The sequence below is a fragment of the Fukomys damarensis genome, unplaced genomic scaffold, assembly GCF_012274545.1.
Source record: "Fukomys damarensis isolate Sample0158 unplaced genomic scaffold, DMR_v1.0_HiC HiC_scaffold_3, whole genome shotgun sequence".
In the NCBI taxonomy this organism is placed as follows: domain Eukaryota; kingdom Metazoa; phylum Chordata; class Mammalia; order Rodentia; family Bathyergidae; genus Fukomys; species Fukomys damarensis.
The window spans coordinates 16894515-16913178 of record NW_022900915.1 but is presented as its reverse complement, the minus strand read 5'-3'; the positions used below and the strand labels follow the sequence as shown (position 1 = coordinate 16913178).

The 18664-nt window shown below is 39.3% G+C and overlaps 1 protein-coding gene and 1 long non-coding RNA gene across 3 annotated transcripts in view; one reads left to right on the top strand and one right to left on the bottom strand.

Moving 5' to 3' along the window:
- Positions 1 to 18128, bottom strand: part of LOC104855052 — a 46968-nt gene extending 28840 nt beyond the window's left edge. The window contains exon 1 of the long non-coding RNA XR_778297.2: positions 17733 to 18128. This is a non-coding gene — a long non-coding RNA (uncharacterized LOC104855052). The remainder of the gene's footprint in view (positions 1 to 17732) is intronic.
- Positions 18129 to 18431: 303 nt separating this feature from the next.
- The window catches only part of LOC104855134 (ankyrin repeat and KH domain-containing protein 1), a 126748-nt gene continuing 126515 nt past the window's right edge, over positions 18432 to 18664 (top strand). For both annotated transcript variants that reach the window (XM_033767169.1, XM_033767173.1), the window contains exon 1: positions 18432 to 18663. In XM_033767169.1, the coding sequence (XP_033623060.1) occupies positions 18584 to 18663 (80 nt within the window). In that variant the 5' untranslated portion in view covers positions 18432 to 18583. The remainder of the gene's footprint in view (position 18664) is intronic.

The window sequence follows — 18664 nt, the reverse complement described above, 5'->3', positions numbered from 1 at the left end:
TTGCAAGTGCAAAGTCCTGAGTTTGATCCCCTATACCAAAATGAAACAAAACAAGAATCAAGAGTGTTTATGCATATAGTTGTAATTTGTTCAATTTCATTGCTTTGTAGCACTCCACTATATGATTCTACCATAATTCAATTATCCAATTTCTATTGACTCAAAGAAGGCACTGGTGAAATCACTGGGACTGAGTATTTGCTCTATGGAAGGTTTAAATCCTTCAATTGTGCTCGCTTTGGCAGCACATATACTAAATTCATACTAATTCAGGCTTTTTGTATTTTTCTTCAGGCAGTTCTGGCAAACTATATTTCTCTAGGAATCTATTTTTTTCTCTTTGCTTTGTGTGGAGCAGGGGATAGAACCCAGGGCCTTGTGGCTTTTGTGCTCTGCCATTGAGCTATATCTTTAGCTCTGCAATCTATTAATTTTCTATAAGTTCTCATGTCTACTGACAAAGATAGTCTAATAGCCCTTATCTGTTTACTCTCTAGCATATTGGGCAGCTGTGTTTTCTGTATCTTTTCTAATTTTTTATGCATTCTGTTTTGTTGTTATTCTTTGTTACCTTGTCACAGTCTTTTTGAAAACTTCACTTTTTTAGTGAATACTTTCTACTTCATTAATTTCTGTTCTTTCAGTATTTCCTTCCTTCTGTTTACTGGGGTACTGTGGATCAAACTCAGGACCTTGTACTTGCAAGGCAGGCACATGGCCACTGAGCTAAATCCTGGGCCCTCCTTCCATTTCTCTTAGGTTTATTCTGTTGTGTTTCTATCTTCTAAGTTGCTTATTTTGAGATTTTTTCTTTATTTTTTTTGAGATGGGGTCTCACTATGTAGTTCAGACTGGCCTTGAACTCACTATGTAGCTCAGGCTGGCCTTGAACTTGTGCCAATCCTCCTGCCTCAGCCTGCCAAGTGCTGGCATTACTGGCATGTTTTGAGTCTTAATTATTTCCTAATGTAAGCACTACATGCTGGGTGTGCTGGTGCACACCTGTAATCCCAGCACTGGGGAGGCTGAGGTAGGAGGATTGCTATGAGTTCAAGACCAGCCTGAGCTACATAGTGAGTTACGGGTCAGTCTCAACCTCATAGTGAGACCCTGTCTCAAAACAAAACAAAACAAAAACAAAAACAAAAACACAAAGATAGGTCTAATGCAAGCACTATGGTTATAAATTTCCTCATAAGTACTGCTTTAGTTGTACAGGTTTTGATATACAACATTCTCATAATTTATTTTTAAGAATTTTCTAATTTCTATTATGATCTCTTTTTTGACCCACATTATTGAAAGTGCATTTAAAAATTTTCCAAACATACATTTTCTCCCCTGTATCTTTTTTGTAACTGGTTTCTAATTTAATTGCATTCAGACATTCGTGAGGCTAACTTTATGGTTAGGCATATGATCAATTTTTTGGAAATTTTCCATGTATACTTGAAAAGACAGTTTATTCTCCAATTGTTAGGAACAATTTATTATATCTGTTAAGCTAGGTTATTAATTGTACTATTCAAAATGTTTTATATAGTTCATGGCTTTTGGTGGTCTATTTGAACTGTCAAAAATTGGAGGAGTTTGTTAATATACCTCCTATGATAATGGATTAATCTATTTTTGCTTTTATGTATTTTATAAAGGGTTTTAATTTATTTTATTTTATGTACAAAGAACTAGTATGGTCTTTTCCTTTGGGTGGATGTCTAGCATGATCCACTGGAGGAAGATAACTTAATGCAACTTCCTTATATCCTTCAAGTATTGATGGAAAACTCCTGGTCATATTTCTGAATCAGACAATGTAGGTTTGAGCAAATGCAGCAAATGGAGGAACTTTTCAACACATAATGCTGGGAAAACAGTATCAACATGCAAAGAATGAAGTTGAATCCCTACTTCACACTATGTGCAAAAATTAATTCATGTAGATCAGTGACACAAATGTAAGAAATAGAACATCATTTCTTAGAAGAAAACCTTTATGACCTTTAAAACCTTTATGACCTTTATGACCTTGGGTTTGGCAGTGGTTTCTTAGATGCAGTTAGAAAAGCACATGGGGCCAGGAATTTAGCTCACTAGTGCCTTGCAAGTGCAAGGTCCTGAGTTAGATCCCCAGTACCAAAAAAAAAAACAAAAAAAACAACAACAACAAAAAAAAAACAAGAAAAGAAAAGCACAAACAACAAGGCAAAATTAGTCGGACACCATCAAAATTAAAATTTTCTGTATTCCAATGACATTATTGAGGACATGAAAAGAAGATCCACAGAATCGGACAAAATATTTGCAAACACATATTTGTTAAGGCACTTGTACCTAAAATATACAAAGAACACTTACAACTCAATAATAAAAAGACAACCAGAATAAAAAAATGAGCAACAGTTGGGTTCAGTGGTGTATTCTTGTAATCTCGGTGACTTGGGAGGCTGAGACATGAGGATTGAAAGTTCAAGCCCAGCCTTGTCAATTTAATTAGACTATCTCAAAATAAAATATAAAAATTCTGGGAATATGACTCAGTGGCGGAACACCCCTGGGTTTAATCCACAATACTAAAAGAAATGGGATCCAAGGGGTTCGAATAAGTATTTATTCAAAGAAGATAAACAATGGCTAACCACATTAAAAGATTCTCACCATCATTAAGCATCAGGGAAATGAAAATGAAAACCACAATGAAATACCACTCAAATCCACTAGAATGATTGCAATAAAAGACAGATAAATAGACCACAGGAAACAGAGAGATAGATTTTTTTGCAAAAGGGAAGATGACCAAGAGATGGAGGGAGCCGGGCATGGTGGCACATGAGAGGCTGAGGCAGGAGGATCACAGTGAGTTTGAGGCCAGCCTGGGCTACATAGCAAGTTCAATACTAGCCTGAATTACAGAGTGAGCTCTTGTCTCAAAAAACAAAAACAAAATCAAAACAAAGCAAAAAGAGATGGAGGAAAGGGGAGGGAAGAAAGGGAAAAGGAATGAAAAAAAAACTGTTATGTGTAATATGCATGTACCAATTCCCCATGGTGAACAGAATCATAATCATGTACTGCAAACATGTGCCAATAAAAAGAAAAAACAAAAGACCATGTCCTTCTGTCACAGATTTTGAAGTTCCAAAGTCTAATGACAGTTTGGAATTTTAAGGTCTAAGCATTTTCCTGATGAGAGAATCACTAGAATCAGTAAGAATCAGTTTAACGTATAACAGCAAAAATCAGATTAATCTACAGGTTAGGGTGGTGTGGCATTTAATGACTCAGCACTTTGAATCAGTAGGACCCTTGGGAAATCCTTTGGTTTATATTCTTGCCAATGCTTGATGTTATCGTGTGTGTGTGTGTGTGTGTGTGTGTGTGTGTGTGTGTGTATTTGGGGAGGTATTGAGAATTTAACTCAGGGCCTTTGCACTGAGATACATTCCCAGACCTTTTTTGTTTATTTATTTTTACTTTGAGACAGGGCCTTGCTAAATCACTAGGTTGACCAAGCTGACCTCAAACTCACAGCAATCCTCTTGCTTCAGCCATTTGGGATCCTAGGGTGTGCTACTGTGCCTGGCTGTTTTGAGGGTTTCTGGTTAACAAAGCAAGTATTGTTTTATATAGACTAAGGTCTTCCAAACATAGGTTAAACCCATCCTCATCTGAAAAGGAGTTGTTCCTTCTTAATTTTCCTAACACTGTCAATAAACATTCCATATGATCAACCCCCCAATTTTATGTGGACAGTGATTTTTTTTACCTCTTTTATTGAGCTTTCTAATAACCAGAATAATACATTCCTTATTGGCAAGTGAGAAGTACAAATAAATAAAAGTTATTCTCATCCCACATCCATAGATAATCTATCTCTCTCTGGTATATGTAATTTTGCATATGGGAATATTCAAAAATTACTTTAATATTCCAGGAATATTATATACATTTTGTTTTATAATTGTTTTTTAAATTTAATGTTTCATTTTAATGACTTTGTAGACTCAAATTTTATACTATAAGGGAGCCAACCATTTTCTTGTTAATTTTTTCCTCTATATTTTTATTTTTTATTTTTTTTTGGGGGGTATCAGGGATTGAACTCAGGACCTTGTGCTTGTGAGGCAGGTGGTGTAACCACTGAGCTAAGTCCCCAGCCCTCTCTATATGTTATAGATATTTTGGTGATGTCTCATTATTATTATTACTTTTTTTTTGAGATGGGGTTCTTAAATAGTTCACACTGGCCTTGAACTGTGTATCCCAGGATGGCCTCAAACTCATGGCAATCTTCCTGCTGCAGCTTCCCAAGTGCTGGGGTCATAGGTTTGGGCCATCAAGCCTTCTTAATTTTTAATTAATTAATTAGTTTTTTTGAGCTAGGATCTCACTATGTAGTTTATGCTGGTTTTTTGTTTTGGTTTTTTGTTTTTGTTTTTTGTACTGGGGATCGAACTGAGGACCTTGCGCTTGTGAGGTAGGTGGTGGCACCACTGAGCTAAATCTCTGGCCCAGTTCAGGCTGGTCTTGAACTCACTATGTTGCCCAGGCTGGCCTGGAACTTGTGGCAATCCTCCTGCCTCAGCCTCCCAAATTCTGGGATTACTGGTGTGGGCCATCATGCCCAGCTAATTTTAAATTTTAGAGTAGCTTTGGATTTAAAGAAAAGTTTCAAAGAGTGTTCTCATACCATACTCAGCTTCTATTAACATGTTACATTATTAGTATGTTACAATTTAAATACATTATTAAACTAAAATCCATAAGTTATTCAAGTTTACTTTGTTTTTGTTTGTTTGTTTTTGGAGACAGAGTCACTGTGTAGTTCAGGCTGGCCTTGCACTATGTAGCCCAGGCTGGCCTTGAACTGTCAGTGATCCTCCTGCCTCAGCCTCCTGGATACTGGGATTACAGGCAAGCACCACCACACCCGGCTTACTTTGTTTTTTTATCTCATGTTGTTTTTTCTATTCCAGCATACCACATTGCATTTAATCTTCATGTCTTCTTGGTTAGGACAGCTCCTCAGACTTTCCTCATTTTTGATAACCTTTACAATTTTGAGAAGTACTGGTCAAGTATTGATTGTAGTGTCCATCAATTAAGATTTTTCTGATTTTCCTTATGACTAGGCTGGGGTTATAGATTTTGGGGAAGAAGACCACAGAGATAAAGAACCACTATCTCTGTACAACACCAAGAATGCATGCTTTCAACATGACATCACTTGCCGAGATAATGTTTGTCATTTTCTTCACTATAAAATTGCTCTCTCCCCTTACCCCCTTTCCATGTGTACTTCTTGGAAGGGTGTCACTATGCATAGCCTTAAGAAAGAGAAGTCAATGTCTCTCAAGGGCAAAGTATTTGGAATTCTTTTGTATGAGAAACATCTATTCTCCTTTCTTTATTAAATAATCTTTATCCATATGGACTCATATTTATTTATTTATTTGTTTGTTTATTTATTGTTGGCACCTGAGCTCAAACTCAGGACCTTGCACTTGTGAGGCAGGCAGCGGCATCACTGGGCTAAATCCCCAGCCCTCAGTTATTTGATGCTTTAGGTTATAATCTAATACTATTGACTTATTTGCTCAAATTGTTCCAGCTTTTGCCTGTTTTTTCCTTCTCTTTACTGGGTATTGAACTTAGAGCCTTTGCATTGACTTACATCCTTAGCCCTTTTTATTTTTAGAGTCTTACTAAATTGCCCAGGTAGAAATCATACTTGAGATCCTCCTGCTTCAGCCTCCCTAGTGTTGAGATTACAGGTGTGTGCCACTGTGTCCAGCTCCACTGGTAGCCCTTTCAATTAGCTCTTGCATCTTTTTTATACTCTCATTAGTGTTTGTGCATGTGCATTTATGTTTAATAATTTCATACTTTCTTTAGTGGGGCATTGTGGCGCATGCCTGTAATCCCAGCACTGGGCAGGCTGAGGCAGGAGTATCACTGTGAGTTTGAGGCCAGCATGGGCTACATGGCAAGATCCTGTCTCAAAAAATAAAACAAACAAAACAAAATTCTTATTTCCTGGCACTGAAAGATGCTTCAGGCTCATTTTGTATATTTTCTGCCCCCATTGCTTCTTCGCCTTTTGGCTAAGATCAAGTATATTTTCTGTCCCATCCCTAGATCAGCCATTTCTCCAAGGGTTCCAGATCTTTTTCCTGGAGAATGATACTTTTTAAAAATTGAGTTTATTGGTACATTTTAGGCATACAGTACAGTTACATTCATTATTGGGATCTTGTACCTTTACATGACAGGTCTTTGGAGAATGATACTTAAAACCAAGATCTGAGCGCTTGGTATGTGGGTGTTGCCTACAGAGGTGCTACCGTTGTTAGGTACTCTCAGTTCACAGAATAAGGAAATGTATGTGTGCATACTAAATTATATATACACACCATATTTCTTCACGTATCTAGTTGTATTAAGCTACATGTGAGTTCATATTGATGTCTCCAATTCTAATCCAGTACTATTTGGTTCATTATAGCCTCCCCTTGTTACTCCATCTCTTGACACTGCTGGTCCAAGTGGCAGATATGGCCTCTAGCATTTCCAGTTTAGTGATTTTATTTTATTTATTGATTGCTTGGTTTTTTGAGACAAGGTCTTACTGTGTAGTTCTGGCTGGCTTTGAACTCACTGTCGGTTAGGCTAGCCTCAAATGTCAATCCTGCCTGAGCCTTCTGAGTGCTGGGATTACAGGGGTGCACCACCACTCCTGGTGACCTCCTTATGTTATTTATCTGTGAGCTCTGCTCCAACAATGACAAGTAGGCTCCCACCATCTACCATCATTTACATAACAGATTCTAGTCCACATATATAGTGGTTTCAGAAGTAATGCATATAACTTTAACAACTACAGTACAGATAGAATGCTTACACAGTACTGTTAAAACCACTACTCATTTCCAGAGATGTGTAGGACAGTGCCATTTCCCCTACCCCCTTCAATGAGGTTGCTTTATGTTTTTGTAAAAACAATTAGATTCTTTTATCACAGTCTGCATTTGATTTCAGGATTCCCAGACCTAACTGATTAAAATTTTTTTTACACATGAATATTCATTCTTTGTGTTGTAAAGTCGTATGATAAGTGTATCGCGGCATGTATCCACCATTACAGTATCACATGGAGTAATTTTACTAAACCTTCACCTACCTTTACTCCAGCAGTCATGGACCTATTTACTATCACTATAGTTTTGCTTTTCTCAGAATGTCATATAAATAGAATCCTGTAGCATGCAGAATTCTATTTTCAGACTTGTTTCTTTCACTTAGCAATATGCATTTAAGACTGATCTATGTCTGCATGGTTTGACAGGTCATCACTTTTTTTGCTGAGCAGTATTCCATGACATGGCTATAATGAAGCATATTGACCCATTAATCTATTGAGGGACATCACGGTTGCACCCATGTTTTTGTGACTGGAAATAAGCTTCTTATGCCAGGTGTAGAAGTGCAGGTCTGTAATCCCAGCACTCAGGAGGCTCATGCAGGAGGATTGTCACAATTTTGAGGTCAGCCTGGGCTATACAGTGATTTCCAGGCTAACTGCTTATAAACATTTGCGTGTCCTATTTTCTGCATGTGTAAGTTTTCAAGTCAGTGGCCAAATATCTAGGAGTGCAGTTGCTGGATTTTATGGTAAGATCTCGTTTAGTTTTGTAAGAAACTTCCAAACTCTCCTATAAAGTGGCTGGACCATTTCACACTATCACCAGCAATAAGTGTTCTTGTTGCTTTGCATGCTTTCTAGCAATTGGGCAATTGGTATTGTGAATTTCTTGGATTTTAGCCATTCTAATAGTTGGAAATATAATTTTTTTTGCTTTCTTTTGTTTTTGGAGACAGGGTTTCACTATGTCGCCCAGGCTGGCTTTGAACTCACTATCCTGCCTCAGCCTCCTGAATCCTGGGATTTCCATGACCAGCCTGGAAATATAATTTTTAAAAAAAGATCTTGATACATACACAATGCCATATTTCTCTTTAGAAAGTTTTGCATTGTTATTGTTTTTTGTTGTTGTTGTGTGAGATGGATTTTTGCTGTTACCCAGGCTGACTTAGCATTCAAAAATCTTCCTTCCTTAGCCTCCCGATTAGGGACTACAGGCATGAGCCATCCTGGCCTTTTTTTTTTTTTTTTTTTTTTTTTTTGGCAGGGTCTCACTCTGTAGTTCAGGCTGGCCTTGAATTCACTATGTAGCTTATGCTGGCCTCATGACAATTCTCCTGCCTCAGCCTCCCAAGAACTGGATTACAGGTATGTGCCACCACTCCTGGCCTGGAACAAATTTAGTTGTTATTTCAGTATTTGATATTCTGAATACTGTATTTCAGTATTTTAATTCTAGTACTTCTTTTATGAAATTTCTCTCTAATCTCCTTTGTGGTTTCTCTACATTGATCAAGTCAATCTTTTTTATTTTTATTTTTGGTGGTACTGGGAATCGTACTCAGGACCTTGTGCCTGTGAGGTAGGCACTGTGCTACTGAGCTAAATCCCCATCCGCCAAGTCAGTGTTTTACTATCCTTACAGTAAATTGAAGACTTAATTTAATTCTTTATCATTATTCTTATTATTCCATTTGGAATGCTTTCCATTTTTGTTTCCCTCAGTCAGTGCTCCAGTTCAAAATGTTCAGCTTTTCCTAAAAACTCACTCCATTTTGATTATCATTTAATCTTTTTGATACTTCTGCAAACAATTTTATCATGACTTGAATTTGTCTTTCAATTGTTTCAGACTCATACATTCCTTCCCTGCCTCTCCTTTCTTCCTTTCCCCTCTCCTCCATCCCGCCTTCCATTTATCTATCTATCCCTTCTTTCTCTCTTGCTCTTCTTTTTGCTAGGGATGGAACTCAGAGCTTCACACATGATCAGCAAATGCTCTACCTCTGAGCCACATTTCCAAGCCCCTGTTTTCTGGGGAGGGAGGAGAGGGTGAAGGGAGGGCAGGGATATGGGGAAAAAACGAGAACCAAGATCTGTCATGTAAAGGTGCAAGATCCCAATGATAAATGTAACTGTACCATATACTTAAAGTACCAATAAATTCAATGACAAAAAAGATATCTTTTCTTTTCTTTTTCTTTTTGGTATTTTAGAGATTGAACCCAACTTCAAATAAGTTACATTTCCAGCCCTTTTAATTTATTAAAAAAGTTTTTGACACAGGTCTTGCTATGTTGCTAAATTGTCCAAGCTAGACTTGAACTTGTGATTCTCTTGCTTCAGCCTCCTAGGGCACTGGGATTCCAGGTATATGTAAATATGACTAGTATTTAAAATGTATCTCTGGTCAATTCAGTGACTTAGAGAGATCATGTCTTTTGATATTGGGGATAGAACTCGGGACCTTGCACTTGCAAGGCAGGTGGAACCACTGAGCTAAATTTCCGGCCCTGGATACACAAGTTTCTTCTATACAAGATGCAACAGTCACCTGAAATAGAGATGGTATTTCTTTTCTTTTCTTTTTTTTGAGACAAGTTCTCACTATGTATTTCGGGCTGGCTTTGACATATTATGTAGCCCCGGTTGGCCTTGAACTCACAGGGATTCTCCTACCTCAGCCTCCTCAGTGCTATACTATAAACATATGCTACCATGCCCAGCTTTTTTTTTTTTTTTTTTTTTTTTTTTTTTTTTTAATACAGGCTCTTGCTATGTAGTACAGGCTGGCATTGAATCCACCATGAAGCCCAGGCTGAAACAGGGTCTTGCTATATAGTTTAGGCTGGCTAGTGGGGATCCTCCTGCTTCGGTCTCCCATGTGCTGGAATTACAGGCATGTGCCATCATGCTTGGCTGAACCTTGTGAATGCATTAACTATTACTTTCTTTAGTATGAAATTACATGGTCTAAAAAAAAAGTGATATGGTTGAAGAAATCAGGAGACAAACTTTAAATTAAATCTTTCCAATTGTTATAAATAGATGAAGATAAAGGATCACAAATTTGAGCCTGGCCTGGACAACTTAGTGACTTATAAGTCAGTCTCAAAAGAAAGAAAAAGAAAAAGAAAAAAGATATATTTGGTGGTAACCAGGAATAACTTCACATGGAAAGGCAATTAACATATTTATAAGAAGTATATACTAGATGGAGTATGGTTATGTGATTTATTAAGTTTCTCCACTTTTGAAGATACCATGGAATTAATGCAATATAATGTAGGAAGAGCATGGGCTTTGGAATCAGGCAGAATTAAATTTATTTTTATTATTATTATTTTGTTTGTTTGTTTCTTTGTTTTTTTGGTACCAGGGATTGAACTTGGGTCCTTGAGCTTGCAAGGCAGGCCACCGAACCGCTGAGCTAAATCCCCAGCCCCAGAATTAAATTTAAATGCTAGCCTTTCCATATACTGGCCCTCCCTTTGCCAAGTTATTTAATCTTTTTGAAGTTTCATCTTCCTCATCTTTAAGATGGTTGAAATCTGAAAAAGATTATTATAAAGGTTTAATGATATAACATCCCAATGTAACACATTTTTATTTAATTAAAAACTTTTTTTGAAACAGAGTCTTACTCTGTAAATCAGGCTATCCTTAAACTCACTATGTAGCCCAGGCTGGCCTTGAACTTGCAGCAATCCTCCTGCCACAGCCTCCTGAGTGCTGGGATTACAGGCATGCCAAAACTACGCCCAGCCAAGTGTAACAAATTTGTTGGCTTACGTATCCTTTCTTGATATAGGTGGACTGAATTGAGATGGACTGGCACACAGAAATTAAATGTCTTGAGAAAATGCCCCAAGAGAAAAATACATGTCTTGAGAAAAATGCATGTAAAAGAACTACATGTAGTTAAAGCCCCTGTATCTGTGATTTAGTTTGTCATTCTCATAGTACAAGGAAAGAATCTTCTTATTAGACTGGAAGTTTTAGAAATCCTTGGGCTATAGAGTTTCCTTTTTTCCTTTTCCTTCCCTGTCTAAAAGATAGTTAAGAGAAAGTGAATGCTTTGGAACACATTACAGATGTACCACAATAAATATTCCCACAAGTTTTCTGTGAGGAAAACATTTTATTTATTTATTATTTTTTTTTTTGAGACAAGGTATTCTTACATAGTTCAAGCTGAACTTGAACTCATCATGTAGCTCAGGCTGGCCTCAAACTTGAGGCAATCCTCTTGCCTCAGCCTCTCGAGTGCTGGGATTACAAGTGTGTGCCACCATGCCTGGCTAAAAATATTTTATTCTAATTCTTTAATTAATTTTTTAAAATTTTGTTTTGGTACTGGGGATTGAACTCGGAACCTTGTACATGCGAGGCAGAGGGCAGCAACACTGAGCTAAATCCCCAGCCCCATTATTCTAATTCTTATATCTAACATACTTTTTTTTTTTTTGTACCGGGGATTGAACTCAGGTCCTTGCGCTTGCAAGGCAGGCCACCGAACCGCTGAGCTAAATCCCCGGCCTAACATACATCGTTATTTTTCATTTTGGGATGGGATCTTCTTGCTAAATGGATAGATTACCTGGTGTGATGATTGATTTATTGTGTCAATTTGAGTAAGAGAAGTTCAGCTAAATTGGCTCAATAGTCCCACACCATAGGATATGGAAGACAAACCCAGAGCCCTGCTTGTTGCCTGGATTGGTATAGGGGAAATGAAGGATGGATCTGCTTTTGTTTCTTCAGAGAAGCTCTGTTTTCACCTTCACCTTGGACATCATCTTCCGGCTTCCATCGCAGCTCTTCAGTTTCTGGCTTCTGGTGTAGACTCTTCAGCCTTCCACTGCAGACCCATCAGCCTCTTGATGTGAACTCACAAGGGACACTGCAGTGAGCTCCAGACCTACGAGTGAATCCTTAGGCCTCCTGTGTGCATACAGACTCTCTGCACTCTTCTACATCTGATTCTGTGAGGTGGCCATTATAAGCCAATCTTGTCAATTTTTTTTTTTTTTTTTTTTAGTACTGGGGATCTAACTCAGGACCTTGCTTTTGCCTGGCAGGCACAGCACCACTAAGCTACATCCCATAAATTCTTACATATTTTTATATCTTGTGTTCTATCTGTTTCTCTAATAGACACTGACATATAGATTTTGGTACCAGGGATGGCTCTAGAGAAACAGAATTGTAAAGATGAAATTCTTTAATTGCTTTAGGGGTTTCTGCAGTCAGCTCTCTAATTTGATGAGACCTAAAGATACCATGGTGTCTCCCAATTCTGTGGGGAATACTGATAGTGTGTGGTGTAAACTGTTTAAATATGCAATATAAATCCATCTGATTATCCTAACTCACCACTTGTGAGATATAAGGAATTTAGTGACTCCATACATGAAAATTTTGAATATTTTTGGCAAAGTGGGAAATACAATGATGCTAGCTGGTTGGTCTTAGCATCTCTGGACAAACTAAGCTCAAAACATCCACAGGAAATCTAAAGACTTCTGACTGTGACAAATTAAAGGAAAATAAGGAGCTCAAAGATTCAAATTCCCAGCTCCAGAGTGTGTCCTGAAAGAAAATCTCTTTTAGCTGCAGGGCCAAGATTGCGGAAACCCAAACACAGGCCCTCTTAATTCTATTGGCTGAACTACAATGTAAGTTTAATGCTCAGCCTCCAAAGGTATCTGAAGTGCCAGGCTTGTAGCTCAGCTGTACCGCGCCTGCTTGGCAAGCCCAAGGTCCTGAGTTTGATTCCAGGTACCAGAAAACAAATACACAAACAAATCCAGGCATGGTGGCGCATGTTTGTAATCCTAGCACTTGGGAGGCTCAGGTAGGAGGATTGCCTTGAGTTCAAGGCCAACCTGAAACAAAGGTGAGGGCACTGATTGGAAAAGAATGGTATACCATAAACTGGGATGGAGATATTTGGGAGGATCCTGATGAAGCTGTTGTATTTCTCTAGTAAACACTGACTGATACACCCAGGCTGGGCTTGAATTCGCCATCTTCCTGCCTCAACCTCCCAGAGTACTAGGATTACAGATGTTATCACTGTATCCAGCTTCTAACAAATATATTTTTGAGGAGGATTTTGTAGAGCTGGTGGAAAGAAAAACCAATGCATTACTTTTAGTAGTTAATTCCATCTTAAGACATATCAAAACCAAGGTTATCACATGATCACATACCAATATATCACATTAATAATTACTGTATTAATATTTTATATTGAATATATTGTGATTTCTTTTCTTTCTGTTTTTTGAAACGTTTCACCAGGTAGTCCAGGCCGGCCTTGTGTATCCCAGGCTGGACTTGTACTTGCACTCTTTCTGACTCAGTCTCGAGTGCTGGGATTACAGTTGTGTGCCATTCTGCTCACTCTGCATTGTGATTTAATACATTCATAAAATATACTATTTGATATGGTGATGATTTTTCAATTAGTTTTATATTTGTAAAACCATAGGAATGTAGTATGTAGTATTTAATAATATGAAGTTACACTTAATATAGACACATCATAGTTACAAAATCTAGGAGACTGAGAATTCCTAACTTCCATATTGACAAATTACTGAGAAATGTTTCAGGTAAAGGGCCAAATGAAATAAAGATTATTACTCAATCATATTTCTCTGACTCTATTCAGGGTTGGTTGCTAGAGTAGACAGTGTACTTTCTCTTTCACATACTGTGGAAAACATGTATACCCAGATTCCCTTTCCTTCTGTCTTTGAGATTCATTACATTTCTTTAAAGAACTTAATGAGTTTGCTCAGGGAGTTGCATCAGAAATTATATTTGTATTAGTGGTAGGAATGACAAGTAGTTCCTTTGTAATGCTGCACCCATCAATACCTGTTTTTGCCTAAGGATGTATCCAACCAATTCTAGATAATCCAGCTTTGAAGTGGGTTGGGCACAGCTAGGTTTCTTTTTTGTTGCTTAGTTTGGTTTGTGATCCAGTCATATGTAAAACAAACTTAAACAGCACTGAGTATATACACTAATTAGGTTCCACAGATGCTAACGAGTGTACCTAGCATTAACCTCAAAATGGTTGTTTTCTTCCATAGTCAAAGACATTTATTTGTTGTTTTTTTTTAAATGCAAGTCAATAGCAATCAGCATGACACTATTACTGTAAATAAATAAGCAAAGAGAGTCTGAAGAAGGAATAGAAAGTTTACTTGGTAGGCAACAAATCTCCAAAATAGTTAACTTATCTTTAGGAAGCTTGGAAGAAGGGCGAGAAAGGGAAACTCAAAGACAATTTTTGCTCTATATTATCATTTAAATTTTTAAGATGAATGTATATTTTGTTCCACTTGTATTATTAAAAATAGGCACAAATTATATGTGTGAGATTATTACTTAAAGCACACATTCTATATTCTATAAATTCTACATTTAAACGATTTAACATAAAGTAAGGAGCCGGGCATGGTGGCACACGCCTGTAATCCCAGCACTTGGGAGGCTGGGGCAGGAGGATCATTGTGAGTTCAAGACCAGCCTGGGCTACAGAATGAGTTCCAGGTCAGTCTCAACTACATAGTGAGACCCTGTCTCAAAAAAAAACACAAAAAACAAAAACAAAACAAAAACAAAAAAACCCGAAGTAAAATATGTGCTATATGTATGCACTTACGAGGATTATTTGACAATACAAATTGGTAATATTCATTGCACAGTCCTACCAATACTATCTTTTAAAATATATGCTATATTATACAGATACATCAACATAATTAAAGCTTAAAACAGAACACAAGTGAATTTCCTTGATATTTAGTCTAAGTCTTTAAATCTTTATCTTCTTATTCACTTTAGGGTCTCATTAAATAGGATACAATGGTTGAGCCACCTTCTTTGTAATTATATATCAAGTACTTTAACAATAACCTAGAATCCAATAAATCCTAATATTGCAGCCTTCTCCCAAAAAAGCTACTAAAAATGTCCTGACACACATCTCTACCCTTGCTTTGCTTGCAGGGAGGGAATGACATAAGAGTCACTGTATTCAAAATTAGAGTACAAAAAAAGAAAAACATTAAGAGTACAGAATTACAACCCAAAGAGTGTTTTTTCATTCTGCTTCTACTTAGCCTCTATTTTTTTACTCTTTGCATTGACTATTCACATTTACAATGAAGCTGCATTATAAGCTTTTAAACTTTCCCCCCTACATATTGTGTGCTTCCTTAGGAACCCCTCAATTTCGTGTGCCTTCCCCCCAAAACTATCATTTTCAAAATATTCTAAAACAGGCCAAGGGAAAGACCAAAAGCTGGCAAGTGATGGACTTCCAGGATTACCCTTCCCAGGAGAATTCTTCATAAAGTCTACATGCCCATGTTGTCCGACACAGCAGCCACTAGCCACTACCTAGTTAATGAAGGTTTAAAATAGATTTCGCCCAAAAGGAGATGAGCCATAACTATGACATCAGGTTTGAAAAGCTTAATACAAAAAAGGAATATAAAAATAGCTCATTCGCTTAGATATTATTCTACATGTTAAAATGATATATATGTTGGATATACAGGGTTAAAATATTTTATTTCAGCTAATTTTGCCTCTTTAGCATTTAACGTTCCGCGCATAGCTCGCCTTGAACTTCTACCGTGCAGCACTGGTCTAAGTAACTAGGAGCACACTGCTGACACGAATATGTTTCTTTCTCTCTACTGTGGATTCTCCAGCTGCTTCTCCAACAGGCTGGAACACTGTTAATTCTGCCAAGGCCCGGCGTAGCCTTACTGAGTCCTCAGTCTTCGGCTGGGGTAAGGGAGGTGATACATACAGGAGCAGCTAACTCGGTCCGTACCCACTGCAAAACTCGCAACGTGGCCTCCGGAATCTCCTCTGGCAAAGCATCTCTGACGTTTTACACGAAAAGGCCACACAGTTTTAGAATTTCCGTCACGGCCCGCTTCAAGGTACAGCACCCTTGCAAGTCCTCTCGGAAAGTGGTGGGGACTGAAGCCTGACTGGCTGTCACTGCTGTTACTGCTTGGTCCAACCAAGTTACTTCTCAGTAACTGGCTCAGAAGTCCCCGCCATTTTTCCCATTTTTCAAAATGGTTGTTTTCTATAATAGATTTTTTTTTCTTTTTTTTTGGTATCGGGGATCGAACTCCGGACCTTGCGCTTGTGAAGCAGGCAGTGGAACCGCTGAGCTAAATGCCCAGCTCTTATATTTATTACCTAGAAAGAACACAATGTATTCTGTTCGTAAAAAAATACTCTTTTCACATGAAATATAAAAATGAGTAATTACCAATCCAAAGAAATGTTAACTATCTTTAAAATAATTGTTTGAAAAAAAGAAAAAGAAAAAAATAATTAGCAGAATCAACTTCTAAGGTAATTTAAAAATTATATACACTTTATAAAAGTTTCAGATACCAGTTTAAGGGAGTGAAAGATTATATACTGTACAATCAAGACAAATTTCTTTGTTACAGTTTGTAAGAGAGGAGAAAAATGACATCTTTTCTTTTTAATTAACCTGTTATAGATACATTCTCTGGATCAAAGAACATTTGCCATACATACTGCAACAAATTCTTTTCTTGTGATCTGTGATCATGAGATTAGTTGGAAGGGGAACACTTAAAAACCTTCTCTAGGGCCAGGGATTTAGCTCAGTGGTTCTGCCACCTGCCTCGCAAACACAAGGACCTGGGTTCAATCCCTGGTACCAAAAACAAAAACAAAAACAAAAAACACCCAAAAAACAAAACCCTTCTCTATTTATTTACTTATTTATTTATTTATTTATTTATTTATTTATTTATTTATTTATTTATTGAGACAGGCTCTCACTATGTAGTTGAGTGACCTGGAACTCACTATGTAGTCCAGGCTGGTCTCGAACTCACAGTGATCTCCTGTTTCAGCCTCCCAGAAAGTTTTGCAGGTAGTATATTTATAAAAGTAAGTTCATTCCTTGTAGATGAGAGAAGTTGAGAAAACTATGTAGTTCAGGCTGGTCTTGAACTCATGGCAATCCTCCTGCCTCAGCCACTCCAGTGCTGGGATTACAGATCTACGCCACCAAGCCCGGCTAAACCTTCTCTTTATTGACAAAAGATATAGAAGAGGAAGCACAGAGATGTATAGATGGAGAGAGATTCTTAGAAAGGGAGACTTCCTTTGCTTAGCTTTGCGATCTGGCTAGAATTGGTTTGGCTGGCAGAACCTACATGGGGCGAAGGACGCCTGAAATCCGAAGAGGAGGCAGTAACTAACAAAAATGAGTCTTTCCTGTAAGTTTGGCATTTTTCTTGCTGCTGTGTTATTACATGATTTATTCATACCCACCCAATAAAAGGAAGGTGCCAATATCACTCCCTTTTCACAAGGAATAACATCAAACCCGCCGAGGTCACCCAGCACAAAAGTGGCAGTGCTACTCGAAATTGCTCCACAGCACGCAGCGTCCAGTGCTGCGGTCGGATTCTGCGCGCAGTGTCACCCGTCTAGCCACCTCCTTCGTGGGACAGTTCCCGGTACTGAGGGAACCGCGGACCAGCGGAGCGATCGTGCTCTAGGAGGGACAGCCACCGCGCCCAGCCACGTCCTGGCACGCGGGCGGGCGGAGTCGCCTCAGGGTAGCCGTCCCAAGCTGCTCCCCCGATTCCCTCAGCTCCGCGCTCAGGTTTCCCCTGGAGCACCACGCGAGACGCGCTCTACCCCTCTTCGGTCCCCTCGCCTCTCCCTGCCTCCTCCTTTGGCCCAGAGAGCCAGAGGCAGACAGGTTACGCAGCCTCACCTGTCTCAGAGGTGGCGACTGGCCCAGTGACTGACGCCGTGGTCCTCCAACCAGGCAATGGCAGGAAGGTGGGGCCTCGCTGAGACTGATGGCTTCTTTCCTCCAATCCTGGTACAGCGATTTTCCAGCCGTAGCCTCGGCGCTCGGCGGAGAGCGACAGGTGGTGCTGCGTTACCTCGGCGTCACTTGCATGCTTGAGGAACAAGCCTCGGCAAGTGCAGGGTTAGGTCTGCTCCGCTTATTAACTTTTGAGGTTGTCAATTCAGCCCTTATTTTAATCCGAAGTGGAAATTTCCCAGCCCTTTCCCGTCACCTCAGATTGGGGCGGGATGAATAGAACCTTCACTGGCCTATTGTACCACGCGACGTTCAGTGACAAAGTGACCGACACTTTATGGCGCCAATGGAACTCCCCATTGTTAGGGGTCACTGTGACTGACCACAAGGCCAACTAATCCACTTTAAGGTCGTGACGCGATAGTCAGAGAAGCTGGCCAATAGACATAGAAAAAGACCGGAAGTTAGTTTGTGGGGACTAGGAGGCGGGTGTTCGCAACCGCCTAGGCCTGCGCGAGTCAACGCAGCTTGGGGACTGCGAGCCAGCAAGCGGCGCGTGACGGAGAGCCTGAGTGATAGAGGATCTTGGCCAATGATCTGCAGCCGCTGGAGACCTGCAGCCATTGGCGAGTCGAGGGGGCGGGAGGCAGCAGGTTAGGCAGTGAGAAGTTAGTGGCGCTGCTGGGACGGGGGGAAGGAGACGCTTCTTCCTCCTGCTACTCCTCTCTCGGGATCGGCGGCTGTGGCTGCGGCCGCGAGTGACTAGGCAGCGTCTTGGACTCCGCGTGTGAACCATGCTGACCGACGGCGGAGGCGGCGGCACCTCCTTTGAGGAGGACCTGGACTCTGTAACTCCGCGATCCGCCCCAGCCGGG